This window comes from Dromaius novaehollandiae, chromosome 7 (genome assembly GCF_036370855.1).
Source record: "Dromaius novaehollandiae isolate bDroNov1 chromosome 7, bDroNov1.hap1, whole genome shotgun sequence".
NCBI classification, from domain to species: domain Eukaryota; kingdom Metazoa; phylum Chordata; class Aves; order Casuariiformes; family Dromaiidae; genus Dromaius; species Dromaius novaehollandiae.
In genome coordinates, this window is record NC_088104.1 from 12680302 (window position 1) to 12697621 (window position 17320).

The 17320-nt window shown below is 40.0% G+C and overlaps 1 protein-coding gene across 6 annotated transcripts in view; it reads left to right on the forward strand.

Annotated features, from left to right (window-relative positions):
* MYLK (myosin light chain kinase) overlaps positions 1 to 17320 on the forward strand; it is a 228691-nt gene that overhangs the window by 143634 nt on the left and 67737 nt on the right. For all 6 annotated transcript variants that reach the window (XM_064514692.1, XM_064514696.1, XM_026118420.2 and 3 more), the window contains 3 exons: positions 555 to 801; positions 8349 to 8429; positions 8789 to 9663. In XM_064514692.1, coding sequence (XP_064370762.1) covers positions 555 to 801; positions 8349 to 8429; positions 8789 to 9663 — 1203 coding nt within the window. The remainder of the gene's footprint in view (positions 1 to 554; positions 802 to 8348; positions 8430 to 8788; positions 9664 to 17320) is intronic.

Sequence of the window (17320 nt, forward strand, 5' to 3'; positions counted from 1 at the left end):
TTTTTCATAGAATTGGTCTTAACCCCAGGATTTCAGAGAGCTGTGCCTCATGGGGTCATTCTGTAGGCTGTCATCATTGTCTGCTCTAAAATCAGACCATTCTCTATTCTCTAACATTCCCTGAGGTCTAGCCTCAGGGTCAGTGTTTTATACTAAATGCAATTTTATGGTATTGCCAATGATGATTTATTACATGAGCTCTGAATTGCATGGCAGTCATAGTGCTGTCACTTGCCCTTAAAGCTATTCCTGCCCACATTCTCCCAGGACAAATCTTCAAGATTCCTTTTAGGGCAGCTTTAAAGTCTCTTTTTTCTGGTTTTGATATAAGCCTGGATCGAGCCAGTAAAGTGCCAAGTTAAGTGATTAATATTAGTACCAATGATAGTTGCTTCCAAAATTAAAGCCTGACTTACTGTCAGATTAAAAACTTACACCCTAACTGTTCAAAATAACTTTGCTTCTCTGTGATTGCTTTGCTTAAAGTTAGTTTATTAGTTCCTTTTAAGCATGATATTTTCTCTTGATTTGTAAACTGTGTTTGTAAACTACAGAACCTCAGGATGGTATTCAGCCTTGGTTCATTAGCAAACCAAGATCAGTGACCGCAGCTCCTGGGCAAAATGTCCTTATATCCTGTGCCATTGCTGGAGATCCTTTCCCTACCGTTCACTGGTTTAAAGATGGGCAAGAAATAATGCCAGGAGCAGGGTATGAGATCCTGCAAAATGAAGACATCTTCACACTGATCTTGAGGAATGTGCAGTCTCATCATGCAGGGCAATATGAAATTCAGCTCAGGTAGGTTTGCCATGAAAAAGCTTGTTCCTGCGGAACACATAGTTATATTACCTTCGACTTTCCACTGCCTAGGTGGAGACAAACATCCCTTCTTTCTCCTGTTCCTCCTTGAACAGGACAAGGGGTCCCTTCTATTTGCACAGAAACATAGAGTACTAAAGGAACTTAGTATTTCTGAGGGATGAAAGGAAGAGACCTTTAATAAAACTGAAAGAGGAAAGGAGAAACACAAGAAAGGTCAAGAAGAAGGGCAAAGTGACATACAGTTTCCTTTTTGGATCCTGAAAAGCAAAGCTTTGTAGCGGCAATATGAGAAGCAATGTGTGTTTCTAGCAAGGAAGTCACAATCCATGTCTCTATTTTGGAGCTCTTGTCTATCAGGTTTGGCATCTCATTGGATATTTTTAATGATGCCCACTTTCCATAGAAACAAACTGACCAGGAAGGGCCGTTCCACATATTTATGATCCATACCTGTAAGAGAAGAGAGCGTTTCCTGACTATGTTTGAAATGTCTGAATTTTATATGGAAGTTGGAGCCTCATTTTTCTGACATATCTTTGAACACCTTGATGCTTTGACCTTATTGTCTGTCCTACAAAATTTGGAAGAGCTATTCTGAATTTAGTTTTTTTTTTCTGTTGGTAAAATAACTGTCCTCTAAACCAAGCATTAGATTTGCTGCTTTTTTATTTTGTAGAAAGTGCTGTAGCATTTTCCACCTACAATGGTGAAGATTGGGCCAACTTACATATTCCCTTTATGGTTTTAGAAAACTTTGTGTGCAACTTTAAACTGATGTTATCGTTCTATGCTATTTATGGTGCATAGAGATATTGCCTTATTTGGCTAATATCTGTAACTTTATTAAAATTTATTTAGCCATCATGGATGTTTGAATCTATGACTCTGGAAGAAAATTATCTGCTTTGCTCCACACACTATCTTTTTAGTCCAGACTGACTAGTCCAGGAGACAGATTAGACAAATACTGCCCAATACTACAAACCATTGGCATTGCACTTCTGTACCACTTGCACTTGCCTGTTGTATGGTGGTTTGTTTTGTTTTTTTTCAGGCTGTAAACAAGCTATTTTTATTTCATATACTTCAGTCTAGTACAAAATTCAAAAAGTGAATTGTCATTTGCTTGCTTGGAAATGAATTGCTCCTATCTTCTTCAAAGAGAGAGGGCATTTCTTAATAAATTTTACCCACTTAGCCCCTAAAGCAGTGAGTGTAATTTTTATATTTCTGGTTGCTTTTCCAACCAGTGTCAGAAACAGAAAAAAAATATTGCCCCAAAGATGGGCCTGTCCCTGTGTAGATGTTTAGTCCTAATGTATGTTTCGTAGACTACCACAGGCAGCCACAAGCTAGCCTCAGTATACATTGTTTTTGTATGCAAGTCAGACAGGTTACTTGCTCTTCACCAGAGTAGTGTACTTTAGAAAATTGCAGCTGTTTTATATTGAGATTTAAAGATTTATATTGAGATATAAAGAAGCTTTTCTACTGTTATATTCAAGTCTTGTTACTAACATTTATGTAAATAGAGCTATGTGCCATTACCTTTTTGCAAATAAGCTAGTTAGTAGATTTAGACCCTACGTACTCTTTGCAATAAATTAAGAACTGACTGATTTCAGAAGAATTTGTTTGTCCACAATCAGATGACAAATATTTTAGAGTGATGACAAAGTCATCTAGGGCATTCACAATGCTGATTTGCGAAGGTCATGTCTACATATATCCTTGCATGTACAGAAAAGTCTTTCTGGAGATGAGTGGTGTTTCTAACCTAGACTGCGTGTTCAGTTTTCATTAAGGTCAGTAACCTGTTCAGGAGATAGCAGGCCGAATCGGAAGAATTGCTACGTTCTTCTGGTGCATTTCTGCAGTTCTGTTTGTGTGCCCAGGACGTGGGCATTTCCTCTCATGATTTCCTAAGAGAACAGAGAGAGATTTCACTTTAAACAGCGCTGAAGGACAGAGAGACATTCCAGCAAAACATCAGGGAGGGCAGGAAGGAGGGAAGAGAAGGGGAAGAGCAAATGAGAGCCAAGAGTACTTTCCTGTGGCTGACCTGAGCAAGGTCAACCTTAGTTATCTGGTTGTGGCTCCTGGTCACCCAGGCCAAATTATCACTGAAGACTTCTGTCAAAGGGGAAGCCTGATAACATCATGACTGGAACACATAATAGAAAGTACAGTTAGAAAAGGAATTACTTCATAATATTAGCAGAGAAGGAGAATTTTGGGGAGACTGACAGAAGTAAAGTCTTAGCTAGAAGAAAACACAACAGATTCCATACTAATTCAGTTTTTCCCTACTCCTTTTACTGGAGAAGCAGCTGTGGGTCCCACAAAGATCAGTGCATTCATGTTGGCTTTTTCTAATTCATAACAACTAACGCTACATAGGAATTATAGGCAGGGGAATGCTGATGTCTCTTGTTGCCCTACTCTCATTGTAAAATACCATTCCGGGAACAGAAAGCCGTGTGTTTTTAGGCAGTAGCTTATGTACCATGCACTCACTTATGCACCATGAACGATGGAGAAGCAGCTGCCTCAGGAATACTGAAGGAGAAAAAATGTTGGCTGTAGTACTTGATGTTTGCAGTAGAGCTAAAGTAATTTCCAGCAGCAAATAATCTTGTCTAAATAACTTTTGAACAGCCTGCACTTGTCTTGAATATTTGATTGAGAAGTGTTTATATATTCAGAAATAGTCTTAACAGTACCTGAGAGTAGGAGGCCTGTGCGTAGCGTACTTCAGTAATGCTGCTACATAGTCCATTAAAAATACGGAGTAACTGAGAAACCACAATACAATTCACTAAAGAGTTTATAGAGAGGCTGACAATATACAATGGATTATTTTTAAACTTAATCATTTTCTTTTCAAATAAAATGTGCAATTCCTTTTCATGTGCTAATTTTAGAAGCGTGTTGCACAGTTGCTTTAGGAAGTCATTCCTTCTCCAGCTCCCCTCAGTGTTGTCGGGGCATGGTTTCCTACTAGCATTAGTTACTTTCCAGATTTCTTTTCCATTGTTCTCAAGCCCTAAATGCTGTCCTGATCTTGCCACAATTTTCCTTTGATGTTAGTAGCTCACAAATTAAAAATCCCTGTTTAAAAATTTGGGTTTAAAAAGAACATCTCCTTTCCTCTCCCTGGTTCTTTCTCCTTTTATCAGAATGAGTCGACAGAGGAATGTAGTCCACTGTGATCCTAGTGTGATCCATCAATGACTGCTGTTTGGCTCTTTCCCTTTTACTCCCTCAATATCGTTTAGCGATATATGCTTGCTTTGCCTTTTGCTATATGGCAGACTATTAAGGCTGACTTTTAAGAAGTCAGTCATTTTAGTCTCTCCTGGCCCTTGCTTTAAACCTGCACAGAACTCTGATTTCTCTACATTTGCATTGTTCATTTTAATTATCCTAATCATTTTCTATTCCACTTGTTGCTCAGGCCTCTGGGAATAGTGTTGCATAAATATAAAAAGAACAACCAATTCCTCTACTACTGAGGTTCACCTATTCAAATTTGAACATGGCAGCCTGCAAAATTGCCAGCCTTTGTTGTTAAGGGACAAGAAATCAGTCAGAGTCTCTGTGAAACCATCACGATCGAGATGGGAAATAACACCTGCTTTTTGACTCAGAAAACCACAGACAGCTTTTTCTTCTCCCATTTATTCCATTCTTCTAGTGATGCTAGCATAGGCATCCTTTTCCTATCCCATGGTATCCCATAGGTATCCCTATCCCATGTTCTTTCAGTCAGCGTGCATGCTCTTAACGGCAGGTATAAGCAGAGAAATTGGGAATACTGGACTGAGGCTGAGTTTCTTGAGCAAAGTCTTTATAATGGCACAGTCAACATCAGAGACCTCAGAAATCCTCCTGCAGCTCCTTAAACAAATCATCTGCTTTATTATTCTTTGCCTTTTCAGAAGCTGAGCCCTTTTCCTTCTCCCCACCCCATCTTCCATAAAACTTTGGTTAGTGTTGATTAATCTTTTTAGAGATTTTTGGTAATATGATTAAAATCAGAGGTAAACATTCATCTCATACATCGGAGATACCTCAAATAGTCTGCAATTCAGGTTATATAAAAAACAGTTGTTATATTATATTCCATTACACCCCACAGCAAATATCATTCTGTCTTTGTGTAAAATAAACTGTGCAAGTGTTGTTCTCTGCTATCAACGCACTGTCTATTTTTAGGGAGGAAAATTATGACCTCCTTCCCATTCCCTTCTCCCACTCAATGCTGTAAAATGCAAATAAAATGAGCAGTCTTCCAGGTGTTAAAACCTTTTGGCCGAACCATCAACTGAGGTAAATCAGTGCATCCTCTTTGAAGCCAGTAGAGCTGCTCCGCTTTGTCAGCTAAACGTCTGGTCCAGTAGATTAGTTGCTTTCTTTGGGGTTGAAGCTTCATAGGGTCTGGACTGTATCCCCATTTAACTAAGAAAAGAGTTGCAAGGCCTCGTTCTGAGACTTTGCAGTGACCTGCGCTGAAGCACCAGCTATAGCTAGGAATCAACAGGAATTAATTTACCCTTTTCAGTTCATTCTTAAAAAATCCAATTTACTCTGCTGCACTTGTTTCACACTTGGTAGGCCAGTAGGAATTTTTGCTGTGTCCCCACATTATAATTAACAGTGCTTTCCCCCCCCCCCCCCTTTTCCTCCAGAGAGTGCTTCCTGGGGACATGCAGACAATAAGTCTCATCTAAGGTTCATTGAAAATATTTGAGTAGATCCTGCCAAGAAACTAGTATTTCAAGATATTTTGAACATAAAAGCCATTCCAGGGAAAACTGATCCCATAATAGAACAGGGAGCTGTTTTAAAAATTGCTTCAGGCTTTGCAGCTGGGGTTTTATTTGTTTTGTTTTGTTTTGTTTTGTTTTTAATTCCTTGACATATTAAATATAAATCCTGAGCATGGGCATTATACAGAACAATCCTGCAAAATCCAACACTTCCAAGCGCTTCTTTGCCACATAGCTACGAAGCATAGCTTTTGTCCATGCTCTGCATTAGTCCACAGTAAAGGAGCCAGTGGGATCTAACTTTGTCTGGGGTTTTGTTGGTATGATCCCAACATGGAGATTGTAATGTTGCGGAAATAATGTTGTTATTGCCAAGATTCAAAACAGCAGAGATCTGAAAGACTTGAAGTAGGGCTTGTACACTGCAAAGCTCTCTCTTTTTCAACTTCCCCTATGAACATTGGCTTGACTAGATTCTGAAATTTTGTAAATCTAAAAATGTTTCCAGAGTTTCCAAAAGTATTCTGGATTGAATTTAGCATCTGAAGTATACAGTTCTTCTTAATTATTCTTGGCTTGTTTCTCTTTTTCCATCCTGTGAACTACAAGTACTTTGCAAAAGTGGGTCAATGTTCTTAACTTCACTTTTTTAGACACTGCAACTGAATTCAGAAGACAAAATTCTGTTCTCCCTCCTCCTAAAATCAATGATAGAACTCACTTTGATTGCGTTTGGACCAGGATTTGCCCTAAGAAGGTTAAGCCCTTGGACAGGGACGTGATGAATCAGACACAGACTGGAGGTTTTTATTGAGTGGTCTGCTTTTCAGCCATTCACTTGGATCAGAAATCACAATTCAGAACAAAAACCTACCTTGTGAACCATTTGTCCATCTAGGCACTTGTATGGCCCACATGCCATAATTTGTATGTGCTTCCCAGGTTTTAAAAATAGAAAGAACAAATTGCTCTCCTGCTTTCTTACCCCCTCCTTTATTTTCCAAACCCTGTGAAAAATAACTTAGTTTAGAGAGCTCTATTTTGCCTTCCTTATTTGCTCTCTTGTATATGTGAAGACTTTGCTGAGGGAAAGATGTGTTGCAGAAATGGGTCCTGCAGAAATGGCATTTATCGCAGTGCTCAAGGCAACACTCAGTATCCCTAGATCCTTCTCCTGGGAGAGTGCTGTGTCTGGTACTTTAACATCTCCCACGGGTGACACAATTCTTGTGGGCAAAAACTTTGGTCATACAGTTGTGACAGAAGCTAAGCAGAGGTGCCTCTCCGTTTGATGTACATAGTGAACTGTCAGTTTTTCAGCTGAGGAGGCTTCTCCTACTCTGTCAGCTTTGGATTGGTTTTACATCCTAAAGGGAGAGTAACTGAGCTCTAGGAGATTCTGCTAGGAAGGGCTTTAGGCTAAACTAAAAGCCCACTACCAGCCGTGTAGTTCTGGTGAATGAGAAAGTTCTTGAGCAGTTTCAGAGTGCTTCCGCCCATCTTTCAGTACCGATTGGTATGTTGGGAGCAGGAGACACATGCATTTTTTTTCTTTCTTTTTATTTATCTTGCTTCCAAATGGAGGTTGCACATAACAGGAAGTAAAACTGCCAGGTCTCCAGCATTAAGCTCGCATTGTGTAGGACTGATGTGAATACTGTCTGCGCTGACTTGAGACTTCCCATGCTCTTTGGATAGTCTCCATTTGGTACTCAGATATTTTCCAGTCTTTTATATTGAGGGAAGCAAGGGTTGTGGCTTTGAGTGATGTCCTTACGGATTATTATCCATAACAGTTTCTTGTGTACATAGACTGACTTGTTGGATATGAAGTGTTGAATGTGTTCCTATGGCTTCTTGTTCTTAATGGCCTGAGGGACAAAGGTCCCTAAGGTGTGTTCTCTCCAGTCCTTAATCAGTTCCAAGCGGTGGATCTATTTTTTTAATAGGACTTCAGGGGAGCTGTGGCAACACTTAAAAAGCTACTGCGTGGGGGAGTTACATTTTGTTTTTGGCATCTCCTGTGTTAAGTGGAGAATTGCTGTTTGGGACTGGAAAGATGATATATATCTGCTGGAGGGAAGTGTGCAGTGGGGGCGGGGGGAGCACGCTAATGACTTCTTTAATGGGAGCCCTTTGCAGAAGGCATCCATGGTATTCCTCTGCAAAAGGAAGAATAAGTACTCAGTACCATATATGGTGACACTTTTATGTTTTTTAATATAAACATGTACAGGCTGGAGCAATCCATGTAGATGGGTTTTGCTGATTGGTTGGGTCGGGGGGGGAGGGAAGGAAATGAGACCCTGCTTTTAATATCTTAACATTAGGAAACTTAATAGCTCAGGACTTGAATAAATAAACAGTAGGCAGAGTTGGGAAGATTTTCAACTTTGCAAAATAGCCCCTTCCTCTGCCTGGATTTTCCAGCTTTTGTATTTATTTTCCTTTAGCTTGTTTGTTTGCAGCTGTTTCATTCTGTAAATTGCTTTGATTTTTGTTCAGGGAGTATGTTGTTCCCAGCTTAGACAGCAGTAGATCAGGAAAAGCTATTTGATACAGCTTGACTGCAAATATAAGGGGACCAAACCCACTCAGCCAACCACCACAGTGCTGGCCTTAAGAAAGGCGAATACCACACTAGGTTTGAGCTGTGTTAGTGCAACACACACTACAGTCACTTTAGCTCAGGCAAGTTACAGTTTTGGAGGGGGAGACCTCTGCTTTTCTGATTTCATTTAAACATTTCAGGAACCAAGTTGGAGAATGCAGCTGCCAGGTGTCTCTGATGCTGCGAGAGAGTTCAGCTTCCAGAGCAGAAATGCTCAGAGAGTGAGTATTTTTCCCAGGGACTTGCATGGGTGGGTTCTATTTTTTGCTCTGTTAATTCCTTGCCCTCACAGACCCAGTCTGGCTGCTGTTCAAGCTAATCCCCAAATGTGACCCAACAAATTGTTTTGATCATACAGGCTAAGCACACTGTACCAAGCCAGAGTAGAGAAGATCTTTTTTGTTTGTGCCCTTATATGGCTCCTGAAGTCATCATTGATGCAATAAACTAATGGAGTGTGCTCCTCTAATCAACCTCCCCTTCTATAAACACATTTTGTTCCTGCTCTGAGATTGTTCCCTGACATTTTTAAACCAGCCCCTTTTCTGGCTGACTCTTTCTTTTCTTTTTCTGATCCTAGTGGGAGGGAGTCAGGCAGCTCTGGAGAGCGAAGAGATGGTGGAGATCATGGTACACTAACATTTGGTAGAACAAGTGGCTTCAAAAAGAGCAGCAGTGAAACCAGACCAGCCGAGGAAGAGCAGGAGGACGTCCGAGGGGTGCTGAAGAGGCGAGTGGAAACTCGGGAACACACGGAGGAGAGCCTGAGGCAGCAGGAAGCTGAGCAGCTTGATTTCCGTGACATTTTAGGCAAGAAAGTCAGCACCAAAAGTTTTTCTGAGGAGGAACTGAAAGAAATCCCAGCCGAGCAAATGGACTTCCGTGCAAACCTGCAACGGCAGGTCAAACCCAAGACCTTGTCAGAGGAGGAAAGGAAAGTTCATGCTCCTCAGCAGGTGGACTTCCGTTCTGTGCTGGCCAAGAAAGGCACCCCAAAAACCCCTTTGCCAGAGAAGTTGCCACCTCCTAAGCCAGCCACTCCAGATTTCAGATCTGTGCTTGGCTCAAAGAAGAAGCCACCTGCAGAGAATGGCAGTGCTAGCACCCCAGCACCGAACGCCCGCACCAATTCTGAACCCCAGAAAGCCATCCCCAATTCTGAAGCCCCTGTTGCCAAACCAGTAGTGAAAAAAGAAGAGAAGAACGACAGGAACTGTGAACATGGGTGCTCAGTGGTGGATGGTGGTATAATTGGAAAAAAAGCTGAAAGCAAAGGAACTGTAAGCAAAGGAACAGCACCATCCTTTACAGAGAAGCTTAAGGATGCTCAAGTAATAGATGGTGAAAAATTAGTTTTACAATGTCGGATTTCCTCTGATCCCCCTGCAGCTGTCACCTGGGCTCTAGACAGCAAACCCATCAAGTCATCAAAGTCCATTGTCATCTCTCAAGAAGGTAAATTAATTCAATTAGAAGCCAGCTGGATGGCACACTACTATATCCAACTCTTGATTAATAATATTTAGTTCATTATAGGTAATGCAATACTTTATTTAAGTCCTGTGCCAGTAACTGCTTCCAGATGCATCTTTCTTGTTATTTCAGTGAGGTACACAAGGAACAGTATTGTTTGACATTTCTTGCAGATTCTCCTTTAACAATCTGCAGATGTAATTTTTTATAAAGTTGAACTTCATGCATTCTTAAATGCTGTTTACATTGCTAACGGTGTTTAAGGAGCTGGTACGTGACGTTTATTTAAGCTGAAGTCTAAGGATTTAGAACGTTGAAAAACAGAATAACATTATTGCTGGTTTATACGTTCTGATTTAATTCTTTTGTATGTTTACTATTTCAGGCTTTTCTATTGCATTAAGAAAGATGGAAGCAAAGAGGAATTGTGTTATTGAAAGAAATGACTACAATTTTGAGTTATACAGTTAAGATCAGAGTTGAGAATTGATTTCCAATACATTCAGTAACTTGCCACAGGTGCTCCTGTAGCCTTTAGACAATGAAGCATTCAAAATCATTGGCATGATGGTTTTTAACCAATTTCAAAACAACACCTGGTTTAGTGAAACTCCTCAAAGAGAACATTAGTGCATTAGTGTTGTCAAAATGAGTAATTTCTTTGTATTCCACGTTCTGGATAAACAAAACTGACTAGACAGGTTTTGTACAGCGTGGAAGCTAATGTTATATCTAGGTAAAATGTACTTTCCTTGGCACAAAAGTGGAGAGGATAACTGGTAATATAGGGGAAAAAAATCCTTATTTTATATTGTTTTCATAAAACACCCAGGGAACTTTATGGAGAATGATAGTGTCCTACATAGCTCATGCTGAAAATTTTCATGGGGGTTGTTAAGAACTGTAGCTTGATACAGGGATCTGCACTGTTAATTATGAATCATTCTTCATTTAATCCAGTTTTTTTCAGTGTTAGCAAATAAGAACCAAAAGAATATGCACAGTGGTTCACCACAACCAGTGAATCCTTCCACAACTATCCAAGTGCTGAAACAGGAGGATTCCTTTATTTTAAGTTGATGCAATCAGAAACAATGTTGTTTTCCAATAGAACAAAACAGTACCTGGGTACTATGTTAGGGGCATAACAAAGTGAGTAGGTGGGGAGAGTGAAACGTTAGCAGGCACATTGTGTCTGAAGTAGCAGAAGAATTTTACCCGTGAACACGTGCTAATTTTTACCAGAGGGAACTGTGCAGAATAGGGGTAACTCTCATGTACATGAGAAAAGGTAGAATGGAAAAAATGCCATCCCTGTGAAAGAGACCGAGATAATCAAAAAGGTGGGACCACAGTATAACTAGCCTTACCCTGAAAGAAGCCCAAATAGCAAGATTTCAGGGGTTTTCTTAGAGTTGCTCAGGGGAACAAGAAATTACACATCTAAAAGATTCATCTCTCAATGTAGACCAGAGAGAGTGCATCTCTGTATCGGACAGAATGAATCAGGTTCTTCTGAGCTATGGTGGAGCCCCTCAGAGTGCTGCAGCACTGGTGCTGCAGAAAGCTGTTTTCTTGACTGAAAGAAGCTGTTGCAAACCTCCAACTCATACTCATTTAAAAAAAATAGTACCATGAAGCTGAAAATCCAGTGTAGCTGGGGTTTACTGTGAAGTGATCCTGATGTGCTTAAATGCTCTGCCACCTGCCTGAGCAGAGCATGTGACACATCCTGTCCAGTTTGTCTGGGCCAGGTGATGCTCTCAGCTCATAACACCCCAGAGCGGGCACTTTGTCAGGGTGTCACAGTTCAGCAATGCTTTCCATTGGGATAAAGAGCAAAGGTCACCATGGGATAGGGAATCCACTGTTTCAGGACAGCCATCCTGCAGGGAGTGAAGAACCTGTCTTTTTGTTTGAGTGATACCTGCATTATTATACTATTATCACAGTTAGGTAATTTTATTACTTAAAGGTTATGCTGTCTCTTGCATGTTTGCAGAGAGAAGGGTTAGACAAGGAAGTAAATGGTAAGGTTTACTCCTTTAATGCCAAGAAAGGGAATGAAGGTTACAACTCCTTCCCCCCCCCATTACCTGCCTTCTGGTACATTGAAGGGACACCTTGCGTGATGGTCAATTTAGGCTTTTTCCAGCCAGTACCTGCTTGCTTTGGCACTTGGAGAACAAAGTGTTGCTGCTCTCATGCCGTGAGATGTTTTTATGCCAACTGTTAAGTAATTAGGCAGATATGCATGATACTTACTCAAAGCAAGTTCCAGTTTTCTTAGAGACTGATTTTCTCTTTTTCCCTAATTAGGAACATGTGAATATTTGAAGGACATCAGTATCAAGGAAGAAGAGGGAACAGCACAATAAAAGAGAGATTTACTGGGAACTACAGACTAGAACTGAGAAATAGCAAGTTTAGGCTAAATATCAGGAAAGACTGCTAAGTAGTGGAGGCCTGTGGGTTAGTATCACAGGGACTGTATTTGGAGCAGCTTTAAACATAGACAACAGTAAAACTGGATGCGGTACTTGGCATCCCAATGCCAAAAACCCAGTTTCCATCTTTTACCCAAAATGCTGAAAAAGCAACTTGGTCAGGCCACAGGCATCATGTCTTTTAGCAGCAGTGCCTTTGGCCAACCTTGGAGCACCATTTAATGAGCTCTGGAGATAATCCCCTACAGTCATCCTTGGCTGAAAGAAGGTTGAGTCTGTGGGGAAGGAGAGGAATTCAGAGCAAAAGAACCTAGCTCACATTAATGGACTTGGATTTTGCAAAGCCAGTTTTTACCTCTTCAAGATGATCTTGCTCCTCTTGTGTTCAGCAGCAAAATCCATTACGAAAGTGGGACCGGGTCTGTTATTAGCTATTTCACCAACTGTTTAAGTGCTGCCTTGATGTTTGATGGTGAGCACTGGCTCTCATGTATGGAAAATACCATACATGTATTTTCCTTAGGTGTCTCACAGGAAGAGTGGCTTATTCCTTTAGTGAACTGGGTAGAGGAAAATCCTCCATCTAGAGCAAGAGATGTTTATCTGCTTCTTTTCATAGTGCAAGCCCATTTTAGTCAGTACAGGCTAATGGCGCACAAACTGTTCAACATGAGTGGCACACAAACCTGCAGTGACATGTATTTGTCCTTTGGAAATCAAATTAACACTCTGTCATTGCTGGGAAGCAAAAAGAGGCAGCAGCTTGTTGACCTCCTGGCACCAAATATGTCACTAAAATATATCCACAAAATCTCCTCGTTTCTTGAACATGGCTACTTGCTAAAGCAAGTGGTACATGAGTCTAGGAAGGACAGACTTAAAAATATATGCATTACACAAAATCTTTTCGTGTTTAACAGGTCCACTGGATAAGTGAGCACTCTATGCAGTAGCTCACTGAAAGTAACTTTCCTTGTCATATTTGTCCCTAGCTGATAGAAGGCCCTTTAACTGCTATAAGCACTTCTATTCACATCTCCTCTGTCGGAGGCAGTTTAGCTATTACCTTGCAAGAGAAGGGTGAATGTTAGTCCAGATTCTTTACAGAGATGCCCAAATTCAAACACCAGGCTCCGAGTAATCACTGATTCTTAAGGTCTTTAGCAAATGAAAAATAATATTTTGCTCCAAAAACAGACTTATACCTTCAGGCCTATTGTTCAGTATATTTGTTGTATTCTTGTACTTAGTCTAAGGCTTGCCATGTATTTTATTATTTCAGGGTAAAGTTTACATTAGCAATTAGAAGTCAGAATCTGGGCAGCATTATACTGGATGTCATGATCACATACCTAAGAACAGTCTCATTCCTTCCATTTTACACTTCAACTATTAAAAGTATTTTATTGCTCTTCCAAATCAGGAACATCGGTATTTGTTTTCTCATTTCTTTTCAGAGGATAATTCCCCAAGTAGTGTTGAGTATGTTCATTTGCAGGAGTGATTTGTTGCTTAAAGTATGGCAAAGTGCGCTATTACACCATTTTTCTTTTACCAATATGTTTGACCTAGTAGTTTATTAATGGTTTGACCTGGAGTTTAGTAATGGTTTGCTTTTATATTTTTCTTCTTTTAAACACTTGTCAGAGTGCCGTTGTCTTCACTTTTGGGATAGGCACCTGAGGGTTTTTTGCCTGTAAAATCTGAAAATAAATGGTAACTAACTGCGACAAACAAGAGAAGGTGCAAGAGAGGGTGCTCCGTAACAAGAGTTATGGATGTATGGGCAAGTTAGATGGTGCATGGTTAAAAGGTGGTTGATTTTAGTATGAAAGAATGCTGCTTTGTTTGAAGTAAGGATTTTGTTTGTTTGGAACAAGATTTTAAGAAGATGCCAGAGTGGAGTTGGACATACAAGGACCGGGTAGAATGAGCTTCCTCACACTGTGAGCTCTTTGGAGTGGGAACCATTTTGTTTTATGTTTTACAGTACTTGGCACAGTAGTGCCCTGCACTGGTGTCCTGCTGCGTGACTCACTCTTGGATGCTAGCACCAGACTGGAAATTTTTGCGTGGTACAAAAGCTATTCTAGAAGAAGACAGTAAAAGGCACCTGGATGCTGGCATGCTTAGTGGACTGAAGAGCGCAAAGGAATTGAGATGCACAGTGAATATACGTGCAGACTGGCAAACTTGCCATTTTCTAAGTCAGCTTGCTCTACTTTTTTTGGCTAGCTTTAGTACTGCGAGACTGTGTACATTGAGGAGATACTATATAATGTAGGCTTAGGTAGAAGTGATGGTGTAGCTTAGAAAATGCCCAGAGTTTGTGTTACTTTGTGTAAGACAGTTCTTTTTTTCCATCTAAGTGTCTTGGCAGCATAAACAGTTGGTAATCTTGTTAGCGGTAATGCCTTAACAACTTTCTTGTGACTTAACACAAGTCTTGTTATCAGTTGTGCATGTCTCTATCTGTCAGTCTGACTAGGATCTGCCATGACTTTTCTGATTTTTTTTAATTACCTTTGAGCAAGAGTTTGGTGTGTAATTAACGGATCTACATGTACTGCTGAATTTAGCTGGACGCTGCAGTGTAAGAAGCGCTTAAAGAGAAGCTTTTTTCCTAAAGTTTAAGGCTAAGGACATCATTTTAACAACAACTCTGACACAACCCCATGTGTATCAAATACCATAAAAATTCCCTCTGTACTGTCATTTGTGTCTGAAGCTTATCTTCCAGGAAGGCATGTAGTGTAGACTGAATACAGCAAAAGAGAGAGAATTGCTATAATCCCTAGCAATTTATTGCACTAGCTAATTATTCTCTTAAGTGTTTTGTTTTTAAATCAAGAACTGAAGAAATGTCTTATTTCTGATTTGAATTTCTCTGGTTTTTGCTTCCACACACTGATTTCCTTTCTCTGCTAAGCTAAAAAGCCCATTTGTACTTGATATAATGACTTTGGTTCTGTAATCAAGACACCTCTCTACCTCTCTATTTTTAGAGACTTGACAAGTCATGCTCTTATTAAATTCCTCTCCATAATGCACTTTATTCAGTCCCTGGAGGGCTTTTTTTTTTTTTTTTTTTTTTTTTTTTTTTTTTTGTCTTTTTAATACTGCCTCTTCAGTTGTTGTTTGTTGGTTTATTCTTTTTAGAAGACAGGCAGCAGACCCATACCTTAATATCAGCATCAGTGAGATGGAGGTCACCCTCTTATTGCTATGCTTACAGGAGATCATTAGTCCTCTTTCCACCTTGTCACAGTGGAGCTCATGTTTGTTACTTCTGTGTGAAACCTTTAAATATTGGATGTTGTCACTCTTTTACATAACACACTAGTCCAGTCTGAAGACAGTGTGTCCTTTCCTCTACCTGGATGTATAATTTGGCATTTCCCTATATTAAGCCCCATTTTCTTTGAGTGAATAAGACTTACTTCAACAAGTAAATTAGATCATTTATGATAATTGCTGTGTTCTCTCTTTCTCTGTCTTCCTCTGCTTTCCCTTTCCAACAGCCTTTCGATCATCTGTAAGTTTATCACCATTAATTTATGAGTACTTCTGCACCATAGGTTAAAATATTGAATAAATTTGGTCCTAGTTTGATCACAGAGGAACTCCACTAGAAGCATACCAAGTGATGATTTCCTCTTGTTACCTTCTTCATGTGATCTTTATTTTGGCAGCTGTGACTCTGCCTAATGTGAATGTTATTGATATAGCATTGGTTTCAAGCAAAATAATATGAGATAACCCAAATATTTCAGTAAATCTAAGAGAATTACCTTTACGCAGGTATATTTGCCAGTTGAACATGTAATCCCATGGAGAATGAAAGCAGGTTTGCTTCTTACATTGTCTTCCTTAAAGCCCTGTCAATTAGCAATAATTAAATCTGATTTTTTTTCTTCCTGTGCAAGCACTGCATTGCTTGTTATCATTGTCACTGTATTCAGTGAATAGTTTCTCTGTCAACCCACTTGCCATTTTTAAACATGACTGTGACATTAGCACGTTTCTGCACCTTCCCAGACGGTCTGTGATTTATTAAAAATTAACACCAGTGGGCCAAAGAGCTCCTCAACCAATTTGTTATGACTTGAAGGCACAATTTCCCTTGGCCTAGTATTTATTGATATTGCCTAAATACGCCGTAGTACTTCTTTTTGCCGTGGGATACAGATGCAAAAGACATCAGAAACTTCAATCTGCGTCAGAAACAGGGAGTCGGGAGTTTGGCCAGCAAGATGCCAGAACAGGGAATTAGACCAGGAGCTGTTCTTTGTTGGTTTGTGTATTTGTTTTATATCTGAAGTTCAGTTTCTGCAGAGTTTCATGGAAAGAATGCAGAAGCCTAGAGATATTTTAAACTGTTTTGCACTATTTTTGAGTAAGGCAGAAAATCCTTTAATAGCTTATAATGCAAGGGAAAGTTTGTGTGTATCTAAACTAGTGTCTCCAGTAAACTGTCAGCTTCTCTGGCTGTTAAGGTCTTTTCTAGAGCTGCACCAGTTCCACGGCCCAAGTGGAGGATCCAAGTGTTCCTGTTTACTCTAGTGCTGCACTTCGGGACAGTGTTTTAAAGACTATGTCAGTGAGCTGGTTCTTAAAAAAAATATATATATAAAAAAGAAATAGAAGGATGGGGGACAAAATTCATTGTGAAATGTTTTTAGTTGGCTGGGATTTGCGAAGTGCCAGGATTCAGAATACTCAACTGGAGTCACCAGTCTGAGCTTTCTTAGAGTTACGAGAAAATAAGCTTGTTTCAGGTCATGAAGGGCTTTCGTAGAGGAAATACCAAATACTTCATTGGAAGACTTTTGGCCTTCCAGCCCCGGGAATCAACTCTAGCTCTAGATCACAGAATATAGGCCTTTTGGGGAGTTTCCTGTCCTTATTAAATCTCATCAAGTCTTGCCTGTCTTTTTTTTCCGATTTCCTAAGGAAATGAGTTTTCTACAGCCTTGCTGTTTCTCAGCCTCCCCTTATTCCCACTGTCCCAGCCTGGCTAATATTTTTTTGAACCCTTGGCCAATTTTATAGTAAATAAAACCTAGTAGTCCACAGCTATGTGAAAACTAGTGACTAAATAAAGATGAGTGACCCAAGTTATTCCATTTCCTCTTTAGTCCTCCACTGAGGGCAGAATACCACCATTACATCTTCTGATGGTAGCAAGAAGC